The sequence below is a fragment of the Asparagus officinalis genome, chromosome 4, assembly GCF_001876935.1.
Source record: "Asparagus officinalis chromosome 4, Aspof.V1, whole genome shotgun sequence".
In the NCBI taxonomy this organism is placed as follows: Eukaryota; Viridiplantae; Streptophyta; class Magnoliopsida; order Asparagales; family Asparagaceae; genus Asparagus; species Asparagus officinalis.
The window spans coordinates 857,582-885,302 of record NC_033797.1 but is presented as its reverse complement, the minus strand read 5'-3'; the positions used below and the strand labels follow the sequence as shown (position 1 = coordinate 885,302).

Sequence of the window (27,721 nt, the reverse complement as noted above, 5' to 3'; positions counted from 1 at the left end):
TTATTCCCAGCAAGTGTGGATATCAGTCATCATCTTGAGGGCGTAAAAATTGACATGCCCAAGGCGAGCGTGCCACAACCAAGCTGGATCGTTAATGTTCGCCATCAAACACGCCGGCTTGCAAGTCTTTAACTCTATCCTGTACAATCGGTTAGTTGAACGTGTCACCCTCATCAAGAGAGCACCGTTCCTATCAAACACCCTCAGGAACTCGTCAGCAATAACAACCTTACTCCCATCTTCAGTCATTTGACCAAGGCTAATAATGTTAGATTTCAAACTTGGAATATAATATACCTCAGGTAGTAGCCTTTGATCGCCGTTGTTGCACTGAAAGAGGATAGAGCCTTTCCCCTTGATCTCTACCGCGGATCCATCACCAAACTTGACGGTTCCCTTGATGTTCTCGTCGAGCTCCTTGAACTTGTCTCGGTGGCCGGTCATGTGATTGCTAGCTCCGTTGTCAAGGTACCAAACGTCGTTGGCAACTTGTGCCTCCCCCGCTGTGAGTAAGTTTGGCACCACCTTCTCTTCATTGAGTAGAATGGCAGTTGATGATTCCTCTAAAACTATCATCATCAAGGTTGGCTCCTCGTCATATGCACGGGTAAGATGAGCCTCCTGTTCATGGTTGTGGCGTTGCTTGTGACACTCCGACTGAAAGTGCCCGTATACTCCGCAATTGAAGCATTTGATGTTGGATTTGTCTCGACCACCGCTTGTGCTACTCTCCCCCTCCTGGCGAGCTGCACCTCCATGGCCGAAACCACCTCCTGGACGTCCTCCTCTGCCGCCGAAGCCGCCTCGGCCTGCCTGGCCGCCGTGCTCCCCTCCGCGGCCTCCTTGGCCTCTGCCTCGGCCGAACTGGCCACCACGGCCTGCCTGGCCGCGGCCTCGTCCACGTCCTGCTCCGCGTGCACGGCCTCGTCCATTGCCGTCACTACTCGCCTGTGTGGAGAAAGTGTTTCCGTTGCTTTTCTTGCCCCTTTCTTGCCACTCCGCATGTGTCAACAATAGGTGATCGTCGCCGTTGTTTCGGAAAACACGTGCCCTCTCCTCGTGGGCTTTGAGACGCCCGATCGCCTCCTCGAGTGTCATGTCGTCGATGTCCCCGAACTGTTCAATCGTGGAGACGATAGTAAGGAATCTCTCCGGTACCGCCCGAAGTAGCTTTCTGACGACGTAGTTCTCCTCCATCTCGCCGCCTAAAGCCCGGATCTTGTTGACGACTCCTGTCAACTTCGTCGAAAAATTGTCGACGTTGTCATTCTCCTTCATCCGGAGAAGTTCTAACTCGGACTTCAAGGTCTGCACCTTCGTGTTCCTCACACGATCCGCTCCTAGGTGCATTGTTTTCAGCATCTCCCATGCCTCTTTTGCCGTTTGCTTCTCTGCGATCACCATCAAAGTCTCTTCAGGAATCCCCTGGTAGATGGCCGCCAACGCCATCTGATCCTTCCTGTGTTCCACGGACGCACCTGCCGCAGGCTCAATGGCATCCTACACGTCTTGAGCCTTCATGTAGACTTTCATCTTGATTGCCCACGAAGCATAGCGTCGGGTATTGAAGAGTGAACGAACCCACCTTGGTCGTCATCTTCTCCGAACTCGTCATCTCTTCAGATCTTGGTTGATACTTAGGCATACACCGGCTCTGATACCACTTGTTGGCTTTGAAATAGGATCGGCCCAAGTACACAACCTGTAAGTCTTTTATACAAACCTGAAAACAAAGCTTCCTGTCTGATTTTTTTTTGAAGAAACCGAACACCAAAAACACACACGGGACTTTACTGCAGGAAGTTTTTTTTAATCTCTGTTTCTGATGTTGAACCCGAACAGAGAAGGAGCAGCAACAAAATATTGGAGCAGGAAACTTTTTTTTCTTTTGTGATTTCTTTATTCACGTTCTAATTAAACTCATCAATATGGTTTACATATATATAGGATTAAGATTACAACTCTAATCTTATCCAATAACTAGAGAACTATCTACTAACTAGTATTCTATTCTAACTAGAATTCTATCTACTAACTTGAACACAACTACCAATTCGGACTGATTAACAACTCACATCGACGAGGGCAGTGAGGACGAGATCGGAGGGAGGAGGACCGGTGGTGGCTCAAGGCGGCCTGAGATCAGAGAAGGGTTTTCTTTGGGGTGAAGAGAATAAATGGAGAGAGAGCAGGGAATTAAAATAATAAGGAGGGTTGAGCTGTCGAATTGTGAGAGGGAGAGAGAAAAAGGAAAGTGTGGGAGAGAGAGAGAAATTACGGGAGAGAAAATCAAGTGGGTGAAAATGGAATGTGTTAAAATGAAATATTATGGAATTGATTGTGAGTGATTAGGTAATTGATTAGGGAGGGGCTATGGAAAGAATTCAAATGAGAGAAAATTAGGGAGGGAAAAGATTACGAAATATTTATTTATTTATTTATTCATAATATTTAAAAATAATCATTATAATAATAATTAACCATATAATAATATTAATAAATAGTTAACAACTAAATATTTATATATTTACATATGTACTAATGTACTAAGCTCAGGTTTACATTAATAATAACAAGGTCACTAATAATATTAGCCATCAAATGATTATATATATAAAAAAAATCATTAAACCATAAATTAATATTTAGCAGAATTAATAAATACAAGACTATATATATTATTATTTATTTATTTTGAAAACTCAGAAAATTCCAGAAATTAGGTTATTATTTATTTATTTTGAAAACTCAGAAAATTCCAGAAATTAGGAAAAATATTAATAAAATATAATAAAATATTTTAAATACTAGCAAAATTATTTAAATATGTATCGAAAAATTACGGTTGTTACAGAAGCCGTTGGACATAATGATTACCAGGGTGTCCATGAAGGAATCCATTCCGATGACGAACTCTCGGATTCTTATTCCGCAATCGCCTCTGACGATACAACGTCTAGCATAGGCGAAGCTCGGGAAGTGTTCATGATCAACACCGAGCAAATAACCAAAATCATTGAGGATGCTCTAGCCAAGCAGAAAGAAACGTTCAAAATCGAAATGGAAATGGCTATGCAGGAGATGAGACAAATGCACGACCAACAAATCCGAGCTTTGTCGAATCAGCTAGTTGAATCCAACCGTCGCACCCAGAACGCCGCAGTTGACAACGATCCAGAAGTGGACGAAATCATCATGGCCGACGCACCTCCCAAAAATACTGGGTGTAGTTCAAATGCACCCCCTTCAGATAACAACTCTGGGGGTGGTTCCGCCAAAGATAATAACACTGGGGGTGGTCCCACTAAGGACAACAGTACTGGGGGGTGAAGAAGACCGGGATTCCGTGTCCTTACCCAAAAGAATGGGAATCGATCCCGTATCCGACGAAGTTCCACCTGCTCAACTTCACGCCGTTCGACGGGAAGGGTTCCCCCACTCAGCACCTGATCTATTTCAAGTCCCATTTGGGAGTGATCTCTGGCAACGAGCCTCTGATGGTCCGGTCATTTGTTGGCACCCTTCGCGGGCCAGCCTTCGATTGGTACCGCCGCCTCAAGCTCGGAAGCCTCAACAGCTGGGAGTATCTGGAAAGCATGTTCCTCGCTCATTTCTTCGATGATAACGCCGAAGTGTCGATCAGGACACTCTTCGATGAGAAACAAAAAGACGGAGAGTCGGTGGATACCTTCATCAAACGCTTCCGCAATCAGGCAATGAACTGCAAGGATCCCGTCACGGAGGAATTCGTCTTGCAGACCTGTCATAACAACTTGTCCATTAACATCTTGGACGTTATGGGAGTAGAGCCGCTCAATACCTGGAAAGAGTTGAAGGTGCGAGGAGAACAGGCTGAACGCTTAATCAGAAGGAGGAAGGTCGAAAGAAACCAACCGATGGTTAACCCTCTGAATTCGAGTCTCGTGTCGAGGCTCCAAAAAGAGTACTCATTCAAGGACGAAGATGTTCCAGCCATCTTCGAGACCCTTCTTGAAAATAACAAGATCAAGTTGCCGCCCATCACAAATCAGGAGGAAGCTGATAATACTACAGATCCGAAGTACTGCGCGTACCACAGGAGGATCCTTCATCCCACCAAGGCTTGCTTTACTTTAAAAATAACATCCAAACCTTGGTTGAAGCCGGCGTCATAACGCTAGGATAAGCCAAAAAAGAACAACAACACTCCGAAGAGTATACGTGTATAAACTGCTTCTCAGTACTCCAAAGAGTATACGAGTATAAACTGCTTCTCAATACTCCGAAGAGTATACGAGTATAAACTGCTTCTCAATCCTCCAATCGGTATATGAGGTTAACTGCTCCCTGATACTCCAATAGGTATATGAGTCTAAACTGTTTCCTACTGTTAATGGGAAGTTCCTGGAGAATGTTACGCTAATATTCTTAAGGATAACCCGGTCATGTAACGGAGTACAAAGTCAGACCCAGTTCCAAGAAAGAAGCTGGGGGTGGATGATTCATGTAATGGGAAGTTCCCAGAAGAACGCTATATGTAATTTTCTTAGGGATAACCCGATAATTACGAACAAGGTGATAAACACTAAACCCCCACTATGATTTGTACTCCCACTCTCACTGTCTACCTGGTCAAACCTTCCTATAGTTAGGGCCACAACCAAAGTCCCCTCTCGATTCCTTCCATGAACGAGAGGTCCACTTTCAAAAATTAAGCAATCAAACCTATAAAAGTTAGGATTGTTCCCAATCTCACTTAGTCAAACCTACAGATAGTTAGGACTAAGACCGAGTCATCCCGTTTCGATAAACGAAAGTCTGCCTTTGTTCCTTTTTCCACCAAACCTATAAAAGTTAGGGTCGAAATTGGACTTTCTCTTCAATAAATGAGGAACTTTTTTTGGATCAAACAACCAATTTTATAAATGTTAGGGTCGTTTGAATCTTTCCGATTCTCGGAGTGGAGATCCCACTCTTAGTTTCATCTTTCTGGATTCTGGGGGTGGAGATCCCACCTTGAGTTTCCTTTCCAACTGGAGATAGAATATAAAATTCTTCCTCTTCAGTGCCGGGAGATAGAATATAAAATTCTTCCTCTTCCATTTTCCAGTCCGTCTTTACCCTGAGAAAAGACACAATTCCCAACTTCCAATCCGTGCACTTTGTGCACGGGGAATTTTATCTCAACTCCTAAATAGAGATAAGCCTACGCCTAACACGTGTTGCCGGTTTAGTCTTTCACCGATTGAAAAGACACTAGAGTATAATTCTGGGGACTTTAATCCCGAATCCTAAGTAGGGATGAGTCAACGCCTAATACACGTTGCCGGATACCATATTCCCGTAATAAATGGCAAAGTCTATGTATTCAAAATCATAGCATTAAGTCTAAGAGAAGCAATTCTCTTAGCACAACGTTACATGTGAAACGGGTTTTAATAATTCACATGCTAGCCCGATTCAAACGGTAATCGGTAAAGGCACGTCAAACCCGTTGATGGCTGGGGGTTTGCCAAAAAATCCCAAAGCCTATGTCTAACACACATGGCCGGTTAGTCTTTGACCGTAAAAAGGACAAAAGACCACATATTCAACATTGTGGCAGGTTGTTATTAATAACACCATAATCCGTGCCTCACACGCACGGGGAATTTTATCCCGAAGCCTAAGTAGGGATAAGTCAATGCCTAGCACGCGTTGCCGGTTTAGTCTTTCACCGATTGAAAAAGACACCAGAATCCAGTCTGGGGAATCTTATCCCGAAGCCTAAGCAGGGATAAGCTAACGCCTAACACGCGTTGCCGGTTTAGTCTTTCACCGATTGAAAAAGACACCAGAATCCAGTCTGGGGAATTTTATCCTGAAGCCTAAGCAGGGATAAGCCAACGTTTAACACGCATTACCGGTTTAGTCTTTCACCGATTGAAAAAGACACCAGAATCCAGTCTGGGGAATTTACTTGGGACCGCCGTGCTCTAATACCTTAAGAGCTTAAACTGTGTATACTCTAGTAAACGTACGAGTATAAACTGTGTCAACGTACGACGTTCGAAACCCTAGGGTCAACGCCGGTCAACGCGTAACCCTAGGTCAACACCGGTCAACGCGTTGCGATCAAAAAGTCAACGCGAATCAATATATCATGACGGAGGTAGTCAGTTCAAAGTCAATTCGACGACACGAGCCAAACTCAACTCATCAGTTTTAGATTTGAGACTTCGACGACGGCCAGACGATAAACGCAGCGCCGGAAGGATTTCAGCTATTCATCAAAGCGTCGAGTAGACTGAAAATCGAAGGAGTCAAGAATCGAAGCTAACTACAGGTCCTTTACACCGACTGAAGGCTAGACCAATCACATCCAAAGTATTCCAACCTCTTCTACAAAAGAAACGAGTCTGGAACGCTTTGGAGGAGGTATCTGTAGGCATCGAAAATTGCCTATAGGTCTCCACGAACAGCTCAAAGCTAAGAGAATATGATGAACGTCACCATCTGGTTCACAGAAGCTTGATTGATGTCGGCGAACGCTTGAAGTAAACCGACGAACTACGTGAAACAACGGAGCTTCGGAATGATGAAGATACGAACTGATCGGGGACCTCGTATCGTTCACAAATGGCGAAATGCCCTTCGTGTCTCATTTATTCCACAGATGATCTAATCATTGGAGCTTATAGAACTCTTCGTCAGCTTTCCAACGCACTTGGAATCACTCAAATCCAAGTTCGGACGAAGAATTTAAGGCGGAAACAATCAAATAGGCATAACGAGCGTCTCAGGCTAAACTGAGACACCTACGGTGTCTCGGCCAAGGCTGAGACACCCTAGGGTGTCTCGGCCCAGTTTGAGACACCATGGGGTGTCTCCAAGCTGTTTTTGTCCTGTGCTTATAAATACAAGCCTCAAACCCTCACTTTTTGGAGATCTAGAATTTTGGAGATTAGGCGAAGCCCTGCCGGATTGAAGATTGAAGGTGCACGGATTTCAGAGAGGAGGAGGAGAGATCAGATCGAGTTCTTCAACGCAATAGAGAGAGATTCTTCAAATCTGCAGTTCCCCGGGTTCGTTCCTTAAGATTATCCCGTTGTGGTAATCTTAAGAAGAGTGATTATCTCGCTTCGCCGAGATAAGAGCTACGATTTCTCGATCCCTTCGCGGATAGACGAAGCTCTGCCCAATTTTCCAGTAATCAGATCTGATCGACGGTGGTCCACGGATAAACCCCGGCACAGGCAAAGATCCCACGCAAGCAGAAGGCCGATAAACGATCTATGCGTTTGTTTGATAAAGTTGTAAACTTTTTTTGTTTTCATTGTGTAAAAGTCTTATAAAAAGACTGATTTTTGTATTCGTTGTAAACGTCTGAAGTTTGTAATGAATCTCGCAATGAAACAAGCAACTTTCTCCGCAAACACGCACAACTCTAGTTTTTCAATGGTGGCTGCATTCGTCAACATGTCCGTCGGATTTTGACTCCCCAAAATCTTCATTAAGTGTAACTTTCCGTATTCAACTAGCGATCGTATAAAATAATATTTAACGTCGATGTGCTTCGTTCTGACATGATATACTGGATTCTTGGCAAGATGTATAGCGCTCTGACTATCACAATAAAGAAATCCTCTCCCTTGCTTCAGATCCAACTCTTCCAAGCACCCGTTCAATCAGATCATTTCCTAACTTGCTTCGGTCATCGCGACATACTCAGCCTCGGTTATAGATAAAGTCACAATCTTCTGCAGACGTGAGACCCAGCTCACTGCTGTCGACGCTAAGCTATAAACATACCCCATGGTGCTTCGCCTCATATCATGATCACTGGTAAAGCCCGCATCCACGTATCCCTGCAGCACCAACTCCTTCCTCCTGAAACATAGTGGTTTGTTCGTTGTTCCCCTCAAGTACTGTAATATCCACTTCACGGCCTCCCAATTCTGCTTTCTTAGATTGTTTGCAAACCTGCTCACAACTCCTACTGCATGGGCGATGTCCGGCCTCGTACAAACCATCACGTACATGAGACTCCCAATGGCCAAAAAATATGACACTCTTCTCATATGCTCTCTATCTGTATCTGTCATAGGCGATTGATCCTTATATAGCTTGAACTGACTTCCAAGGGGCGTACTAACAACTTTGGCATTCTGCATGTTGAACCTCTAAAGTACATTCTCAATGTATTCAGCTTGGCTCAATCTCAACATTCCTTCAGCTTCATCCCTACTGATTCGTATCCCTAGAATCTGCTTTGCTGCACCCAGATCCTTCATTGCAAACTCCTTTGCTAGCTGCTTTTTCAAACTGTTTATATCTTCTAAACACGGTCCTGCTACCAGCATGTCATCAACATATAATAACAAGATAATGAAGCTGGACTCGAACCTTTTGAAATAACAGTAATGATCCGAATTGCATCTTCTTTAGCTATTGTTTTGCATGAAGTTATCAAACTTCTTGTACCACTGTCTCGGAGCTTGTTTTAAACCATATAAGCTCTTCTTGAGCTTACACATCGTCTCTTCCTTTCCTTCTTTAATGAAGCTGACTAGCTGCTTTATGTAGATTTTTTCATCCAAGTCACCATGAAGAAAGGTAGTCTTCACATCTAACTGCTCAAGAAAGAGGTCTTCTGCAGCTACCAAAATCAACACCACTCTGATGGTTGTGAGCTTCACGACAGGGAAAAATATCTTCGTGTAGTCCACTCCTTCCCGTTGTTGAAACCCCTTAACTATTAATCTGGCCTTGAATCTCTTGCTTCCATCACTCTCCTGCTTGACTCGGTAGACCCATTTGTTATGTAAGGCCTTTTTCTGTGTAGGTAGCTGAGCCAACTCTCATGTCTCATTAGTGAGTAGAGAATCCATCTCCTCCTGCATCGCATGCTCCCACTGCTGAGATTCACTCACTTGCATAGCCTCCTCATAGCACTCCGGTTCACCGCTATCTCGCATGCTCCCACTGCTGAGATTCACTCACTTGCATAGCCTCCTCATAGCACTCCGGTTCACCGCTATCTATCAATAATAAGTAATCAAGAGATGAAAGATATCTAGGATTTGGTTTGGGTACCCTGGATGACCTCCTAAGCTCCACACCCTGGGTAGTTACTTCTATACCTGGAGCCTCCTCCGTTCTATGGTCAGAACAAATATCACCACCCATATCTGGAAGTTCCTCTAAATCCATATACTCGGATCCACCTGCATCCATAGTGCTTCTCCCACTGCTTTGGCTATCCTTAGCATTTTCCCTATTCATGTACATCACCTCCTCATTAAATATCACATCCCTGCTTCTGATGATCTTCCTGTTCTTTTCATCCCAAAGACGATACTCGAACTCATCAATGTCGTATCTAATGAATGTGCACTTCTGTGACTTAACCTCTAGCTTGTCCCTGATGTGATCACTGATATGAACATAAGCCACACAACCAAATACCCGTAAGTGTAAGAGATTTATCTTCTTTCCACTCCAAACCTCCTCTGGAATCCTAAAATCCAATAGAACTGATGGCCTGTGATTAATAAGGTAAGCTGTCATATGCATCACATCCGCCCAAAATGTCTTAGGCAGACCTGCATGTAATCGCATACTTCTGACACGCTCCATTAAGGTCCTGTTCATCCTCTCTGCAATGCTGTTCTGTTGTGGCGTCCCCGGAGTAGTCCTCTCTAACCGAATTCCATTCGTAGCACAGAACCTCTTGAACTCCTCCAGTTCATATTCTCCACCATTGTCTGATCTCAGGCACTTTACCTTCAGATTTGTCTCGTTCTCCACCAAGGCCTTCCACTTCTTAAAGACTCTGAACACCTCTGACTTGTGCTTCATGAAGTAGACCCATATCTTCCTCGAGTGACCGTCGATGAAGGTGATATAATATCTCGAACCGCCAAAAGAAGACACACTGACTGGACCCCATACATCTGTATGAATCAACTCTAGCTTCTGAGACTTAGGTGACCTTCAACCCTTATTCCCAAAGATACAGTCTTCACAAACCCCGACTTCAACGGAGTCGATCCCGGTTAGCTTTCCCTGTGAATGTAAGATCTTCATCCCCTTCTCGCTCATGTGCCCTATGTAAGATCTTCATCCCCTTCTCGCTCATGTGCCCTAGCCTGTTGTGCCACAGATCTGTACTCTCTTTGCCAGCTGCAATTGCGAGGGTGTCACTCGCATGTAAGGTGAGATAGAGAGTCCCTAGTTTGTTGCCTCGAGCAACTATCATTGTACCGTTGGAGATTCTCCACGAATCCCCTGTAAATATCGAAACATAGCCTTCTGCTCCAAGCTGTCCCACCGAAACAAGATTCCTCTTCAGCTTCGGCACGTGTCTCATGTTCTTCAAGGTCCACTTAGAGCCCTTCATCTGAATCTGTACTTCACCCTTTCCAATAATATTACAAGGCTCGTTATTCACCAAATAAACTTTTCCAATGTCCCCTGCTACATAATTCTGGAGAAGCTTCCTGTTAGTAGTGACATGGAAAGAGGCTCTTGAGTCGATGACCCAAGAATCCGAGTCGCTATCCGTAGCAAGGATCAAGGCATCATGTACGATATGAGCCTCCTACTCACCCGTATCCTTCTTTGGACTATTGCAGACTGAAAACATATGGCCCTCATGGTCACAGTTCCAACACTTTCCTTTAATAGGCCTAACCTTCGAGTTTGACCTCTTCTTTACTGATTTTGACCAATTCCTGTTCTGGTTCCCTTTCTTCTGGTTTTTGCCTCTTTGATCGAAATTTAGGGCTGAACCGGAACCTTCTAATTCAGACGATTTTCTTCTAACCTCCTCGGATAGAATCATGCTAACTGTTAGACCCTAGAGGGGGGGTGATTAGGGTCTTGTGCTAATCTAATACCAAATAATAGCAATTAAAATTATGTTGATCAATATGTTCTTGCAAGAGATAGATATGAACAATAAGAACAATAAGAATATGCACAAATAAAATATGAGACAAGCAAAACACAAACACACGATATGTTTACGAGGTTCGGTCCCCACGACCTACGTCCCCGCTCCTCACCTCGAGGAGATATCCACTATCACAATCCGGTTTGGAAGCCGGAACTTCTACACACTCGGTTTACAAGTTCACCGAAAACTCTCACACTACACAATCACTCAACAATCACACTTTACACACTAAGTGTAGGAATCTAGCCCGTGTCCTCCTCCTCAAGTGCTCGATTACAACCTCTCCCTAGGTTCGTCAATCGACGCCACTCCTATTGGATTTGACCCCGTCTCTCTCTCCTCACACTTCTCTCGGTGTACAAGTATATTACAAGTGATTCTCACAAATAAAAGTTAAATACAATGATTTGTTCTCAATTAACAAGTGAGAACACAATGAAGCTCACACTCACTAAATCCCACACCACAACCCACAATATAATATGAGAATATAAAGCTCAATAAGTGTGTGTGATAATAGTGAATCAAACTCAATAAATAACTTAATGAATATAGCTAATCAAATTGAAAGTGAAATAATAAGCTATATAGGAAAGAGTTTAGAAAACTTCTCAATGAACAAGAAGAGCTGAAGAAATAATGATTCCAATAGGATTTGAAAGCTTCTTCTTGTTGTAGAAAAACTTCTCTTGAAAACAGATTGATGAAACAACTCTTAAACAGCTCTTAAACGCGATTAATAACTTGTTAAACAAAAAACTTGAATTTCTTGGATCTTAGAGAAGAAGAGCAGCAATGGAGTATATATAGCACCCCAATACAACAGCTAGAAATAAGTAAAAGACCAAAAAGTCCATTTAAAAAACTAGCCGTTAGGCTCATTCTGATCACTCGTCGGTCGACCGGTCCGGTCGACCGGAAAGCACAAACAACTCAAAGAAACAGGGTTTAGAGCTGGCGGTCGACCGACGGAATTTTCGGTCGACCGGAAGTTCTCTCGGTCGACCGGTGCGGTCGACCGCAAGTATGAGCTCAGAAAACAACTGTCGGTCGATCGCACCGGTCGACCGAAAACTGATATGCTGCATATGATAGGTTTTAGGGGCTGTTTTGAAAATGTATTCAAAATATCAAATCAACTCCAAAAATAGTGAAACTTTGGGGAAAGTTTATAAATGATGAAATGAACATGTTTGAAAAGGAATTTTTGGAAAAACAAATTTCGAAAAGATTATGGGAATATTTTTATTTATTTATTTTCTTCATAATATTTAAAAATAATCATTATATTAATAATTAAACATATAATAATATTAATAAATAATTAACAGCTAAATATTTATATATTTACATATGTACTAATATACTAAGCTTAGGTTTACATTAATAATAACAAGGTCACTAATAATATTAGCCATCAAATGATTTTATATATAAAAAAAATCATTAAACCATAAATTAATATTTAGCAGAATTAATAAATACAAGACTATATATATTATTATTTATTTATTTTGAAAACTCAGAAAATTCCAGAAATTAGGAAAAATATTAATAAAATATAATAAAATATTTTAAATACTAGCAAAATTATTTAAATATGTATCGAAAAATTACGGTTGTTACAGAAGCCGTTGGACATAATGATTACCAGGGCGTCCATGAAGGAATCCATTCCGATGACGAACTCTCGGATTCTTATTCCGCAATCGCCTCTGACGATACAACGTCTAGCATAGGCGAAGCTCGGGAAGTGTTCATGATCAACACCGAGCAAATAACCAAAATCATTGAGGATGCTCTAGCCAAGCAGAAAGAAATCCAGCCATCGCACCCAGTGCGCCGCAATTGTCAGCGATCCAGAAGTGGACGAAATCATCATGGCCGACGCACCTCCCAAAAATACTGGGTGTAGTTCAAATGCACCCCCTTCAGATAACAACTCTGGGGGTGGTTCCGCCAAAGATAATAACACTGGGGGTGGTCCCACTAAGGACAACAGTACTGGGGGTGGTCCCACCAAAGATGATAATGCTGGGGGTGGCCTCGTTATTCCTCTCAGGAATCGCCTAAGATCTGATATAGATGAGGACGAAAAGATGAAAGACCTCGAGAGCAAAATTAATGCTTTAATGTCTGCTCAAAAGGTAAAGAAGACCGGTATTCCGTGTCCTTACCCGAAAGAATGGGAATCGATTCCGTATCCGGCGAAGTTCAACCTGATCAACTTCACGCCGTTCGACGGGAAGGGTTCCCCCACTCAGCACCTGATCTATTTCAAGTCCCATTTGGGAGTGATCTCTGGCAACGAGCCTCTGATGGTCCGGTCATTTGTTGGCACCCTTCGCGGGCCCGCCTTCGATTGGTACCGCCGTCTCAAGCCCAGAAGCATCAACAGCTGGGAGTATCTGGAAAGCATGTTCCTCGCTCATTTCTTCGATGATAACGCCGAAGTGTCGATCAGGACACTCTTCGATGAGAAACAAAAAGACGGAGAGTCGGTGGATACCTTCATCAAACGCTTCCGCAATCAGGCAATGAACTGCAAGGATCCCGTCACGGAGGAATTCGTCTTGCAGACCTGTCATAACAACTTGTCCATTAACATCTTGGACGTTATGAGAGTAGAGCCACTCAATACTTGGAAAGAGTTAAAGGTGCGCGGCGAGCAGGCCGAACACTTCCTCAGAAGGAGGAAGGTTGAAAGATGCCAACCGATGACTAACCCTCTGAATCCGGATCTCGTTTCCCATAATGAAGGGAAGGCACCTACAACAGTTGTTGACGTTAATCCTTCCTCAGAAGGAGGAAGGTCGAAAGAAACCAACCGATGGTTAACCCTCTGAATTCGAGTCTCGTGTCCCATGATGAAGGGAAGGCACCTACAATAGTTGTTGATGTTAATCAGACGTCGCGAGTTATTCTATATAGGCATTGATTCATAAAAGAAATAACCTGAACATAATAAGCCACAAAGAACATCATATAGGCATTAGAAGCAACATATTTTTGCATAAATATAGGTTTGTTCACGAGATAGCAAGTCATACATAAAACGTCACACAAAACCATACATAGTTGTTCCACAAAGCATCATAGAGTTATTACACTCAAATAAAAACAGAGTTATCAAGTTTTACAACCCAGAAGAAAGCGTCAAAAACAAATAAAAAACATCACATGAAGAAACTCAATCAGTCATCACCTCCTCCAACATCATCACCATCACCATCTCCACCATCATCACCATCACCGTCACCATCACCACCACCATCACCATCTGAGCCATCAGCAGAATCCTCACCAGAATCAGACTCAGAATTAGAAGGGATCCCGAGAGACTGACGCTGGTATGAAAGAATAGTCCTAACATCCTTCTGAATAGATGTGACACGAGTCTCAAGGCGATCAAGACGGTCACAAATCTCAGAAGTGGAAGAAGTGGAAGAGGTCGAGGCTCTAGAACGGGAGTGAGAAGATGGTGTGGAGTCAAGAGATATTTGCATTCTGGAAAGGGAAACTTTATCAAAGAAATCTCTTGTGGATTCAACCTTAGGTTCATTAGTGAGGTCAACATTGAAATGTTGAAAGATGAGAGTGAAAAAGGAACCAAACGGTAGAAACTTGGTATGTTTTGATGCTATGTTATTGATAAAGATAGTAGCCCAATCAACTTTGATTTTAGCAAAGATGGCATAAACAGCATTAATCTTGTCAGAGGCGAAGTGATCAAAACTTCCAGTCTTAGGAATCAAATTTTGAGCAACAATTCTGGCAATGAGTCTAGCAATAGGATTAAGTGAATTGTTGTTCATAGGATATGAGCATCCGGGCTTAAACATGAGTGGGTTAACATCTGGATTACCAACATCAACAGACATGAGATGAACGTCACTTGTTGGGATATTAAGAATCCCCGCAAGTTCGTTGGCAGAGAAGGTAATTTCAACATTTTTCACTGATGATGTAATGGTTAAACTACCATCAGCAGAAGATGTTGTGGACAGGTTCGCATAAAACAGATAAACAAGAAATGGATAATAAGGAACTTTATGACTTTCATCAAGCAATTTGTCTAACCCAACATTATGAAGAATAGACTGAGTGTTGTATATGACTAGTTCAGGATACTTGATATACCTAGTTGGGAGAATTTTTAGTTTACAAAGTTCCCTATATTTTCTAACAAGAGGTTTAAACAGCAGATAATCCTCATAATGTGAGGCTTTTACAGAAGAGGAACTAGATTCGGGTTTAGACCTCTTTTTAGAGGGCTTGGGAGGCATGATGAGTTAGGGTTTTGAAAAGATTAGAGAAATTTTTCAATATCCTGTAAACAAAAACCAATATAGAGCAAATTAACAAAAAGCCCTAGAACAAAAACCCTGGATTAAGAAGAGTTAATACTAGAATAATGAAATAAGGTTAAACAGATGAGAAGGAGATCATTACCTAGCAAAAACTGTTAGAAAATGATGGAGAAATAAAATTTCGGTCGATGAAGCCAGGCGACCGTGAGGAAATGTCGCTGATTTGGGAAAAATGACGAACTGAGGAGAAGGAGAAGGGTCGGGTCAAGGAGATGAAGAGGGAACGGTTGTGATTAATCCAAGAAAGGATGAGTGGTGATGAGCAGTTCGGGTCTAAAACAGAGACCAAATAAAAACCGAAACCTAGTAAAAAAGAAAACCTCGCTGCTGTAGGAATTTAATTTCGGTCGACCGACACGGTCGACCGGAATGCTTACAGATAACCGTCGGTCGACCGGGTCGGTCGACCGAAAGAGAATGTGCAGCAAAGGTGATTTTGGAAATATGTTTTGAGAGTTTTTACAATATAGACCTTTTAGAAATATGTTTTATAAAATATTGAAGGTTTTATAAGGTATATATAAGTGTTTTTAATTATAAAAACATACAAATAATTTATTTTTAACATTAGGAATATAATTTTTCATTCAAAGCCAAAAAAAAAAAATTACTCAAAACAAAAAAACAAAACAAATCATTAAAAAATACTATATAAGTCTTTTTGGTACCCAAATCATTTTGGTACCACTAGAACTTGGGACATGACCCCTATCATTTAAATCCAAGGCCCTAGGGTTATGAACCCGTTTGGGCGTATTTTGTGCACCGCACAATCATGTGTAGGCTTGTCAATTTTTGGTGCATTATGACAAAATTGAGCTAAATGGCCTTTAAGACCGCAAATAGAACATTTGTGAATTTTGTCATACATATGTGCATAGTGAATAGGTTTCTTGGAAGAATTAACATTAACCTTTGCACATAAGTCCATAAGCTTTTTATTATTAGCAATACAAGTATTTAGTGTTGAATCTAAGGTAGATATTCTTTTTCTCATTTGATTCAACTCATCATTGTGCATACAAGTATTGCTACTAGAAGTAGGATAAACAAGATTACTCATCATAGATTTTAACTTATCTACTTCTAACATAGCATCACGTTTTTCATGAAGCAAACTAGCATTTTCAATTTTCAAATTTTCATTGCATTCTTTAAGAATTATATTTTCATTTGCAATAAAATTGAACTTAGTAGCTAGTGTTTCATGAATGGATTTCATATTAACATACTTGCTTTTTACATCAATATAGCTATTGTGTAATTTTTCAAACTCAAGAGCAAGTTCATCAAAAGTAATAATATCATCGTTATCGCATACCTCACTAGGGTTACTACCTAGTGGTGTTGTACATGGGGATGAGGCTTCCTTAGAGCTCAAAGCGGGATTTTCCAACGCTTGTTGAATAGCCTCCAATTTTCCTTCATGTGCTTCAATAAGTTTCCATAAAGCATAAGCACTATCAAAATTAGCAAGTTTGTTAGAAAACGATGAGTGAAAAGCGCTAATCAAAAATCCTAGCAAAAGCTTATTCATGTTAAACAATCTTTTATCATTCTTGCACCATTTGGATTTTTCCAAGGTGGGAACAACGTAGGCATCCTCAATAATTTCTCATAAATCAAATTGTTTAGATTGAACAAAAAGTTTGAATCTAATACGCCATTGAGCATAGGGGAAATTATCCAAACGAGGAGCAATATTAATAGCATATCCTAAGCAAGATGAATCATTCATATCCATAGAGATGAAATGCAAGAAGCACAATTAATCAAAATTAGATTAGCACTAATACAATAACTTGGATCTTTAACTCAAGGCGGTTAGTCCTTAAATCAAAGAGCACCAAGCTCTGATACCTCTTGTTAGACCCTAGAGGGGGGGTGATTAGGGTCTTATGCTAATCTAATCCCAATTAATAGCAATTAAAATTATGTTGATCAATATGTTCTTGCAAGAGATAGATATGAACAATAAGAACAATAAGAATATGCACAAATAAAATATGAGACAAGCAAAACACAAACACACGATATGTTTACGAGGTTCGGTCCCCACGACCTACGTCCCCGCTCCTCACCTCGAGGAGATATCCACTATCACAATCCGGTTTGGAAGCCGGAACTTCTACACACTCGGTTTACAAGTTCACCGAAAACTCTCACACTACACAATCACTCAACAATCACACTTTACACACTAAGTGTAGGAATCTAGCCCGTGTCCTCCTCCTCAAGTGCTCGATTACAACCTCTCCCTAGGTTCGTCAATCGACGCCACTCCTATTGGATTTGACCCCGTCTCTCTCTCCTCACACTTCTCTCGGTGTACAAGTGTATTACAAGTGATTCTCACAAATAAAAGTTAAATACAATGATTTGTTCTCAATTAACAAGTGAGAACACAATGAAGCTCACACTCACTAAATCACACCCCACAATCCCACAATATATAATATGGAAATATCAAGCTCAATAAGTGTGTGTGATAATAGTGAATCAAACTCAATAAATAACTTAATGAATATAGCTAATCAATTGAAAGTGAGATAATAAGCTATATGGAAAGAGTTTAGAAAAACTTCTCAATAAACAAGAGGCGCTGAAGAATATGATCCCAATGGAATATGAGAGCCTCTTCTTGTTGTAGAAAACTTTCTCTTGAAAAAAGATTAACGAAACACTTCTTAAACAGCTCTTAAACGTGATTAATATCTTGCTAAACAGTAAACTTGGATTTCTTGATTGATGGAGAAGAAGAGCAGCAATAGGGTATATATAGCACTCAATACAACAGCTAAAAATAGGTGAAAGACCAAAAAGCCCATTTGAAAAACTAGCCGTTAGGCTCAGTTTGTCAACTCGTCGGTCGACCGGTACGGTCGACCGATTAGTTCAAAAACCTGAGAAAACAATGTTTTAAAGCTGGCGGTCGACCGACGTAAATTTCGGTCGACCGAATGGAAATTTCGGTCGACCGACGGAAATTCCGGTCGACCGGAAAAACACTAGAAAGTTTCTCAGAAAACAGACAACCGTCGGTCGACCGTATCGGTCGACCGAAATCTGATATGGGTAAAAAGACAGGTTTTGGGCAGTTTTGAAAAATTCGTTAAAGGTATCAATTCATATCCAAAAATAGTGAAACTTTGGGGAAAGTTTATAAATGATGAAATGAACATGTTTGAAAAGGAATTTTTGGAAAAACAAATTTCGTTTGTGAAAACTACCTGTTTTTGAAAAATGCTTAGAAAACCTGTATTTTTATGAAAGTGAAAGTTGATATAGGACTTGTAAATATTCATATATATATTGTGCATATATTATATGTATATAATAAAGTATGAGAGAGATGTAAACAAGAGATAAAGATATTTTATCAACGTTTAATGAAAAATCATCTATATGATAGAAAACGTCAAAAATCGTGTTAAGTGTATATATATTGAGCTTAGATATCATCATACAATATATGTAAGTAAACTAAACAAATACCTAGGTAAATCCACGCAGATGAACTTGAATCTTTAACGCTTTATTGACGCGTGTTGAAATACCTGAAAAGAGAACATAAACACAAAACACTAGAAAAACTTATTAGTAATAAATTGTTTGTCAAATCATCATCAAAACTATAGGGTCAACACTAACCACCTCACTCAGCTTTAATTTTTCCTTCCCCGTCGAATTGCTGATTACCGTCACACAACCTGCCCAACTATCCGGCAATTGTGATAGTAACAGTAGGTCCTGCACTTCGTCATCAAACGTGATGTCTACGGAGATAAGCTGATCAACAATCGTATTGAACTCGCTGAGGTGCATCGTGAAGGACCGTCCTTCTGCCATCTTGAGGTTGAAAATAGTCTTGACAAGATGCACCTTATTTGATGTCGACGGTTGCTCGTACATCTTTGCGAGCGCTTCCATAAGCCCAACCGTCGTCTTCTCCTTCAAGATATTGTGGGCTACTGATTTGATGAACGACAACCGGATTTGTCCTAGAGCCTTCCTATCCAGTATCTTCCAATCATCATCTGACTCACCTTTCTTTTGTCCCTTATCCTTGCCCATCAACGGGCGATACAAGTCCTTCTGGTACAGATAGTCCTCCATCTGCGACTTCCAGTAGGCGAAGTCTGAGCCGTCAAACTTCTCGATATTTGATTTGATTTCCTCTGCCATGGCTTTCACACAAATTGCTGAACGAAGCTCTGATACCAGTTATTGGGGATTCGAAACAATCAAATCGAACCCTTGCCCTTCCGAACCTTGTGTTGAAAGTAGAAAAGTAGAAAAATTCACCACAAATAAAGATCAAAACTTGCAGGAATAATAAAAGAGATGAACACACAGATTTAACAAGGTTCGGCAACGTGCCTACGTCATCGGGAGGCACACCTCACAATTCTTTTATTGAATGAAGAAGAAATACAAGCTTCCAAACTAGGGTTTTATCTCTCTGAGATCTCTCTGTCAAAAGCTCTCTCTTTTGATGGTTTTCTGATGCTTAACAAACCCTAAAAACGTTTGAGTATTTATATCAAACCCAGCCCAAACTGATTTCCTGAGCTCATAAGGAATCTGGCAAACAGCGTCACGGTCGACCGTGGTGGTTGGTTGCAGGTATCGAGGTCGACCGTGGTGGTTGATTGTAGGTATCGCGGTCGACCGTGGTGGTCGACGAACCAAAACCCGAGAGCGGAAAACATTACAGGGTTGGTGCGGTCGAGCGCCGCGGTCGACCGCCTTTAGCTCCAGCCTCTCCCTGACTCCTGTGCACGTTCGCGGTCGACCGCCGCTGACTCACGGTCGACCGCCAGGCTGACTGGCAGTTCTCCTGTACTTTTTGGACTGTGTTCTTCATGATTCCAGCTTCGGCTTCAACTTTGGGTCTACACTTTAGACTAACAGGAGATTAGTGACTGTGTTCTATTTGAACCTTGTTGATTGCTTAAAACCGTAAGTGTGGTATAATAATCTTGTGGATGTCATTTTGACATTTTATTAGTATCTCATCTGAGGATCTTTTGCTGCAGAGCAGGAGCAAGAGCCTTTATGCTTTGCTTGAATGTTTTGAGATCATTATTTGGCTGGTTCCTTATTTTTTTTAAAAACTGTTCCACGTAGCGTGCGGTTTTTTTCAGTCTGTTTTATGCTCTTTGCTCATGCGGTGCCGCAGGAAGTAGGGCGTTGTTTTGCTCTGTTCGGTTTTTTTTTTTTTTTTTTTTTGTTTTGCTCTGTTCGGTTTTTTTTTTTTTTTTTTTTGAGCTATTTGTTGGTGTGATATCTGTTTGTTCCCAACAGCGGGTGGTGGTGACTGAGTTCATATCGGTTATCACGTGTGACTGATATCTCTGTGATGGCAGCTATGTCTTTCTAGAGCCCTTGTTTATACGTGGAATTTTAACTATTTTAACTTGTAGCAATCATTTTGGTACCCAAAAATTTTACCTGAAAACATGTTTTCACGGTTTGATGTTTCAAAGTTCCGGTTTCAGTTTCACTTTGGTATTCACGTCCGTATTCACATTCAGTGCGACTAGGGGCTGTTTGGATGTCTTTAGGAAACTAGAGTATTTATGACACAAAATAGAAAGCGGTTATCCACCTCACCACTTTTTATTCTAGTGTTTACATTGTTTGATTAGGAATCTTTGTGAATCCTAAAATAATAGTATTACATTGTTTGGATAGTATAATATAAACTAGAGTATTTATGACACAAAATGGAAAGTGGTTATCCACCTCACCACTTTCTACAAGTTTTGACTTTTTTATTATTTTTTTGGACACATTTATGACATTGTGTAAGATTTCCAACAAAATCACTCCTAATTTTGATGATTTTGCTTTCGGTGATACCTCATCAAAAGGTGTAAGCTTTTCATGTAAAAAAGAATTTAAACAAACAATGTAATGTGATGAAAGCTGACATTAGGACCCACTTTTTTACATTTTTCATCATTTTACATGGTAAAAACATACAACCAAACAGCCCCTAGAAACTTTTCGCTGTTGGGATTCCTAACAATTAGGCAATATGGATCTAAACGTAGCATACAAATTTAACAGAACATTTTAGGGCTGGATTGGTAGGTATACCAATTACATTTTCTTAGTACCATGTACCAACCAATATATAATTGGTAGGAAAAATTCACCATTTCTACCAACCAATAATGTTGGTATACCAACTACTTGGTACGGTTGGTACTCGGTTGGTACGGTTGGTAATGAGCTTCTACCAAGATATTTATGGCCTAAAAATTTAAAGGCCCAGCTCAACAACACCATTACAAAAAGTTAAAAAGAACATAATTCTCCTGCTGCCAAAGGCTAAACCTGTCTTACTAATTGTCTAATTCAGTAATTCATTGTTGCGAAATAAGTAAGAAACTAATAACAAATAACAACACAAATCCAAACTCCAAAGTCTTATACAAATTCAACCAAATTACCGAATACGAAGTCATAAATTGAACATGCCAAAGTTCACAAAAGAATCCATTGCCTACAATGGAACAAAAATAAAACATCAATTACAAAGTTCACAAAACAGAAAACTGATTTCACAAAGTATCAATGTACAGTCGTGGCCTTGGTTTCATATCAGATAGCTAGACTTCTTTTCTCTACATATATGACCCAACGAACATTCTTAGGCTCATGTAGATGGATAAATTTTGTTTCACAAAGAACAAAGCTCTCCATAGCTAAATTAAACAGTGAAAAAGAACTCAAGCCACAATCACAGTTAATTCAAAAATAAAAATATGCTTAAAACAAAGGGGGGACAAACACACACGAGGTCGGAGGTACGCAATAGAAAGGCAAACAAAGAGCACATCCGGCATCAATCATTCAATCCATTTACAAGCCCAAGTTAATATTTAGTCCTTTCACCACAAAAATTAAATGATAATCAACAAAATTGCTTGTGGAAACTAAAGAAAACCAGCAGACTAATGAAATACATACACCCACCGAGATCTCTTCTTTTTGGGCAAAAGATGTCAGTGTCGCGGCGGAGGAGGAGCTCGACGGTAGAGGAGGAGCTCGACGGCGAGATTGCGAAGGAGGAGGGCTGACAGAGGGCGGGTTGGCGACGTAGGGTTAAAAAAATTGATGGTTGAGATTTATCTTCCCTAAATCTATGGTTGAGATTTAAGGATATATATATATTTTATATATATAATAATTTAATATAATATAAGTTGGTAGGTACGGTATACCACGGTAGAGGAAAATGTGTACCACCTACTGTACCATATTTTGAAGTTGGTACGGTATACTGTACCGTGTACCATGTACCGATTTGATGGTATACCAACGTATTTGGTACGGTTGGTACATGAATTGGTTGGAATGGAATTGTGTACCATTGCCAGCCCTAGAACATTTAGCGGAAACTGGAACTGAAACTTTGGAAAGTTAAAAATGTAAAAAAGAAACACTTTAGAGCATTAAAGTGAGAAATAGGTAGAATTTGTAGGACCGAAGTGAAAATAATCCTTTGTGCAAGGCTACAAGGACATGGCACCTGGAGTCCAGTGCCCTGTCGGTGCCAAGCGGTGGGTGCATCGTCGGAACCACACCGCATCTTACCAATCATTCATTTGGTCTCAACAACCAGACTAAAAAGGTACACGTTAGGTTCCCGGGTGGCGTGCGTTCACCAGACCGTGGTAATAAGTTTAGTTATTCTTGGAAGTAGTAGTTTAAGCATTTATAAAATCATGTGGTGGTCAGTGAGATGATTGCGCGATGATTCATCTTCAATTAGGGAAAACTCTGGCGAATTTTGCTAAAGAATTTCGCATTAGGTTGCAACGTAGCGCTCACCAGATTATCGTAATAAAGTCAGCTGAATATCAGAAAGAAAAACTCTTTAAGGACCCAAAATATGGGACCAATAGAGGGGACAAGTGAGGTGTCCCCCTCCTATTGGATAATGAGTTGGCCATCATTAATGATGGCCAACTTATTATCCAATAGGAGGGGGACACCTCACTTGTCCCCTTTATTTGTCCCATATTTTGGGTCCCTGTAGCAAAACTCAACCTTAACCTTAGAAGATTATCAGATAACCCCCTCATAGCTTTTAAAATATCAGAAAAAAAACCCTTGAGTTTAGGAGTTAGTAGAAAACCATCATTGACTTCAACATTTTATCCGAATACACCACAAAAATGCGAACCACTATTTTCATTGGAAGAATTCCCCCCCGCATGATCTTACCAGTCCATGTAAAGTTTACGATTAATATCGTTAGGGCTTTGTTTTCGATAAAAATCTTAAAGTTAAAGAGAGTTTTACGATAATCCTAACTCAAGGGGAGGTTTTTATAGTCTTCTTGATCGCATTTCTATTTTTTGGTCGATAACTATCCATCATAATTCTGATTGAAAACAAGTTTTGCTAAAGCAAATCCGTTTCCAATTCATTGTAATTTATCTATTTTCTGAAATAATGAATCAAAAATAGAGAAATTACATTTTTTTTTTGAAAAAGGGAAATTCCATTAAGAAGTCAATATTGAGCGGCAGACCTTCTCTCTTATTTCAACCATCTTACTTCCATTTTGACCTAAACATTCAACAATGTCAGCGGTGTTCTTAGCTGTTAAAAGAGCGTTTCCGTAAACATACAATTCCATTTTCTAACTTCTCAAAAAAAAAAAATTTCCATTTTCTACAGAAAAATAATCTAATAAATCTAACCGCAAAAAACGCGTTTATTTTTCTCTCTCCTCTAATTATTATTACGAAGACAGGGGGAATGATTAAACTTATCAAATAAACATAAATGTTTAATAAAACCCTAAAATAAACAATAAAAAGCTCTCCTCTTCGCATTTCTCGACCTCAACCGGAATCTACGCTCTTTTCCCTCTCTCTCTCTCTCTTCCTCTTCCCCCATCTTGGATCGGATCCAATTCCCATTCTTTTTTTTCGATCCGTTTAGATCGAAGACTCCCTTCTCCGACCTCTGTTCAGACGACGGCAATCGGATCCGGATCCTTTCAGCTACCGCCCGATCCGGATCACAAAGGTACTGTTCTTTCCCATTCTAGGGTTAGGTTTTTTTGCCTCCACCTGCATTCTTTTCAAATTGTAAATTTAAATGCTGTATTATCTGCCTATTTGTAAATTTAATGATAATGTAGTATGATTCTTTTCAATTTCAAATCTTGGATAATATTGCATTAGAAAGATTCGACATCGATAAGTTTTCTTTTGCGAAGGGCATTAAATGGTGCTTTTTTTGTTATTAATCATTAATTTTAGGATTTAGTTTGTATGTGTGAACGAATATTATTGGATTATTTTGCTAACATCCTTGATTAGGTGTAGGGTTGTATCGATTATGTTTTCCCTCTCTAAATTTTTTGTCTATTCTTTATGTATGTAGATTATCCCTGCATCGGAGGAAGAAAAATCATGAAGAAGGTTTTTGGACAAACTGTTAGGGATCTGTAAGCATCTTTTACTCAATTTGAAATTGGCTTATATTTTATCTGTATCAATCCTATTTTCTTCGAATTTCAGCATTTATACCTCGTCATGTTGTACTTGTAATATCATTTTGCCACATTTTGGCCGCCCTCATACAATATCTGTTATTTCGAATTTCATTATTTTTTTAATTTTTCTTTCTCATATTTCATTTCGTTCTTCTTTTCTTTTTTGTTGATGTTTTGCAGCAAGAGGGGGGTCAATAAGAAAGTTCTTAAAGTTTCTGGCATAGAGCAGAAGGTACATTATCTCATTTTGATGCTGAATTGAACAAATTTTAGTTGATTTGAATGTTGTTCTTTACAACAAGGAACTTGAAAGTTGGCATATAACTTCACTAATTCAAATCAAAGGATCACCTCTGTATATAAGACTTTAAAAAAAAAATTTATAGAAAATAAGAAACCATATTTTATGTCAATCTCGTTGGAAGAAATTCCAACATGCTGTTAGAGTAACTATATTTGCTAGAAAACCGATGTATTCTTTCTTTGTTATTCAGATTCTTGATGCAACAAGCAATGAGCCTTGGGGCCCTCATGGAACAAATCTATCAGAGATTGCACAGGCAACTCATAATGGGTAACTTTATACTTGTCTACTTCAATTTTCTTCCCTCTTATCTTTTCCTTTACAAGATTAGTTTCTCAATACTTACTGGACGATGTTGCAGTCATGAGTACCGGGTAATCATGTCAGTAATCTGGAGAAGGATCAATGATACTGGAAAAAAATGGCGTCACGTTTTTAAGGTGACGCAATAGCTTGCCATTTTCCATTATGCGGCGCATCTGTAAATGTTTTCTATGTCTTGTTTGTGAACATTTTGAGACCTCTAAACTACATAACTTCTTAAGTCGTTAGTCTGGTATATATATATTCTGATTAAAACATTACTGCCATGTAGTTGTATAGTTTTGCGACATTACTATCACCATGATAAGTATCAACTTATACTTTCTTCCATTAACTTCCAGGCGTTGACAGTTCTGGAGTATCTAGTAGCACACGGATCTGAACGAGTAATTGACGAAATCAGGGAACATGCTTACCAGATATCGGTAATATATGATACCTCCCACTATTATGCTACTTGTTGTCAGCATATTTTATCTAATTTGCAATGTCATGACTGGAAGTTTATTTGACATTCCAGACTCTAGCAGAATTCCAATACATTGATTCCGGTGGAAGAGACCAGGGAATTAATGTTAGAAAGAAATCTCAGACTCTTGTTGCACTAGTAAATGATAAAGAAAGAGTACAGGAGATCAGACAGAAAGCACAAGCTAATAAGGCATATAAGCAAAGTTCATATACGGGTACAGGGGGTTACGGTGATCATCATGATGATGATCGTTATGGATATAGTATTGATGAGCGGAATGGGTATAGGGATGACGAGAGATATGGCGGGGGTAGGAATTCTGATGGATGGAATGGCAGAGATGTCTATCAAGATGACAGTTACAGAGGTCATGGTAATGATAATAATCAGTATAAGCCAAGAAGTCGCAGCATTGATGGAAGTGATGATGATCGTTTATCATCTCGGTAAAACCTTTTTCCTACAAGCATATAAGATCTTCTTATTTGCTGCATATATTTTCTATGCTAGTGACACTTCATGGTATAGGACAAATTTTTTGCTGCATGGAGCTATGTCATCTTAAGCAAATCCATATTATATTAAATATTTTAATTTATCTCACGTTTATGACACAGTTCTTCTTAATATTACAGAAGTGGTGGTGACAAAGCTGATAGGTCTCCAGATGAAAGGTAAATCAAGGAACTGGCCTTTTCCAGCTAGTTTTACTTGCTATATTCTTGGCAGTAAAACTCTGTGGTTTTTGCGTTGAACCTACATCTGTTTTATTGTTGACATAAAATTTCTTAACAGAGGGCTCGAGGGCGATATTGACATCCATAATGCGGCTGGACCACCGAGTTATGAAGAAGCAACAAAGAGTCCCCAGGAAACTATTGAGGATGAAAGGTAAAGTTCTTCATCCCACTCGTGCCTTTCTTTTGTTAGGATGCATTTATCATTTTAAAATTGTCTTAATTTCAGGGATGGTGAGTCTCCAGCAGCTTCTGCACAGGCATCATCTTCACCATCTGCAACTAAGCCTACATCTTCATCCAAAAGTGCTGGTCAAAGTGCTGGAACTGCTGTCGCTGCTGGAACCATGCTGGCTTCTCAGAGTAATGTAATTGGCATGTTTGATGAATTTGATCCACGTGGTCTTGCCCCAGGTAGTAATCTTTCTGAATTTCTTCTATTTTTGCTGCTCAAATCATCAGAAAGATGTTTTTTGAAATTTGTACCTTATAGTGGGTATGGATATTTTCGCCTGACTATGTGCTTAACCAAAGAGTATTCTATGTTTCTTGTAAGCAGTATCTGCAAAATTGTCTCAGTGGGATTGCAGCTGTCTTTTTTTTTAAAAATCCTCTCACAACTTATCTGTTTGTTTCTTGACTGAGGATTATTTTTGTTAGAGAGAGTAAAGACATATTTCAGAAAGAAGAACCTATATTCTTGATTTCTAGATTATTCCAGTACCTTCTGGTGTAGAATGTTTCTTGATGTGTCTATAAAGGTTCATTATAACGATATAATTGTGGGCGTAGTCTGTTAGTTGTTTTTTGCATTACTTTTTTCGTTTGGGAGTTGTTACAATATCTTTGTATATGTAGTTTGTCTGCTCATGGAGTCTTAACTGTTCTTTTTCTATTATGATGTTGATGAATTAGTAATCGAGTTGTGGTCCCTTGCCAACTCCAGAGGTTGGCATAAATCACTAAAAGCCTACATTTATAAGCACAGAACGTGTATCCTATTCCAAAACAGACATGTAGTGTGGGAAAGACAAACTTTCAAAATCTAGATACAAGGATACAGCTATATT

The 27,721-nt window shown here is 40.0% G+C and overlaps 2 protein-coding genes across 2 annotated transcripts in view; one reads left to right on the top strand and one right to left on the bottom strand.

Moving 5' to 3' along the window:
• On the bottom strand, nucleotides 1–1,449 carry LOC109836177. The gene has a single exon (XM_020404055.1). It carries the CDS (start codon nucleotides 1,447–1,449, stop codon nucleotides 1–3), a length of 1,449 nt encoding a protein of 482 aa, XP_020259644.1.
• LOC109836294 (clathrin interactor EPSIN 3-like) overlaps nucleotides 24,111–27,721 on the top strand; it is a 9,956-nt gene continuing 6,345 nt past the window's right edge. The window contains exons 1-10 of the mRNA XM_020404152.1: nucleotides 24,111–24,342; nucleotides 24,703–24,766; nucleotides 24,995–25,046; nucleotides 25,309–25,388; nucleotides 25,480–25,558; nucleotides 25,784–25,867; nucleotides 25,963–26,360; nucleotides 26,550–26,588; nucleotides 26,710–26,805; nucleotides 26,881–27,065. Of these exons, the coding sequence (XP_020259741.1) occupies nucleotides 24,732–24,766; nucleotides 24,995–25,046; nucleotides 25,309–25,388; nucleotides 25,480–25,558; nucleotides 25,784–25,867; nucleotides 25,963–26,360; nucleotides 26,550–26,588; nucleotides 26,710–26,805; nucleotides 26,881–27,065 (1,048 nt within the window). The 5' untranslated portion in view covers nucleotides 24,111–24,342; nucleotides 24,703–24,731. The remainder of the gene's footprint in view (nucleotides 24,343–24,702; nucleotides 24,767–24,994; nucleotides 25,047–25,308; nucleotides 25,389–25,479; nucleotides 25,559–25,783; nucleotides 25,868–25,962; nucleotides 26,361–26,549; nucleotides 26,589–26,709; nucleotides 26,806–26,880; nucleotides 27,066–27,721) is intronic.

Coding starts and splice junctions, on each gene's coding strand:
- LOC109836177 (XM_020404055.1), bottom strand. CDS start 1,449: ATGGCGTTGGCGGCCATCTACCAGGGGATTCCTGAAGAGACTTTGATG.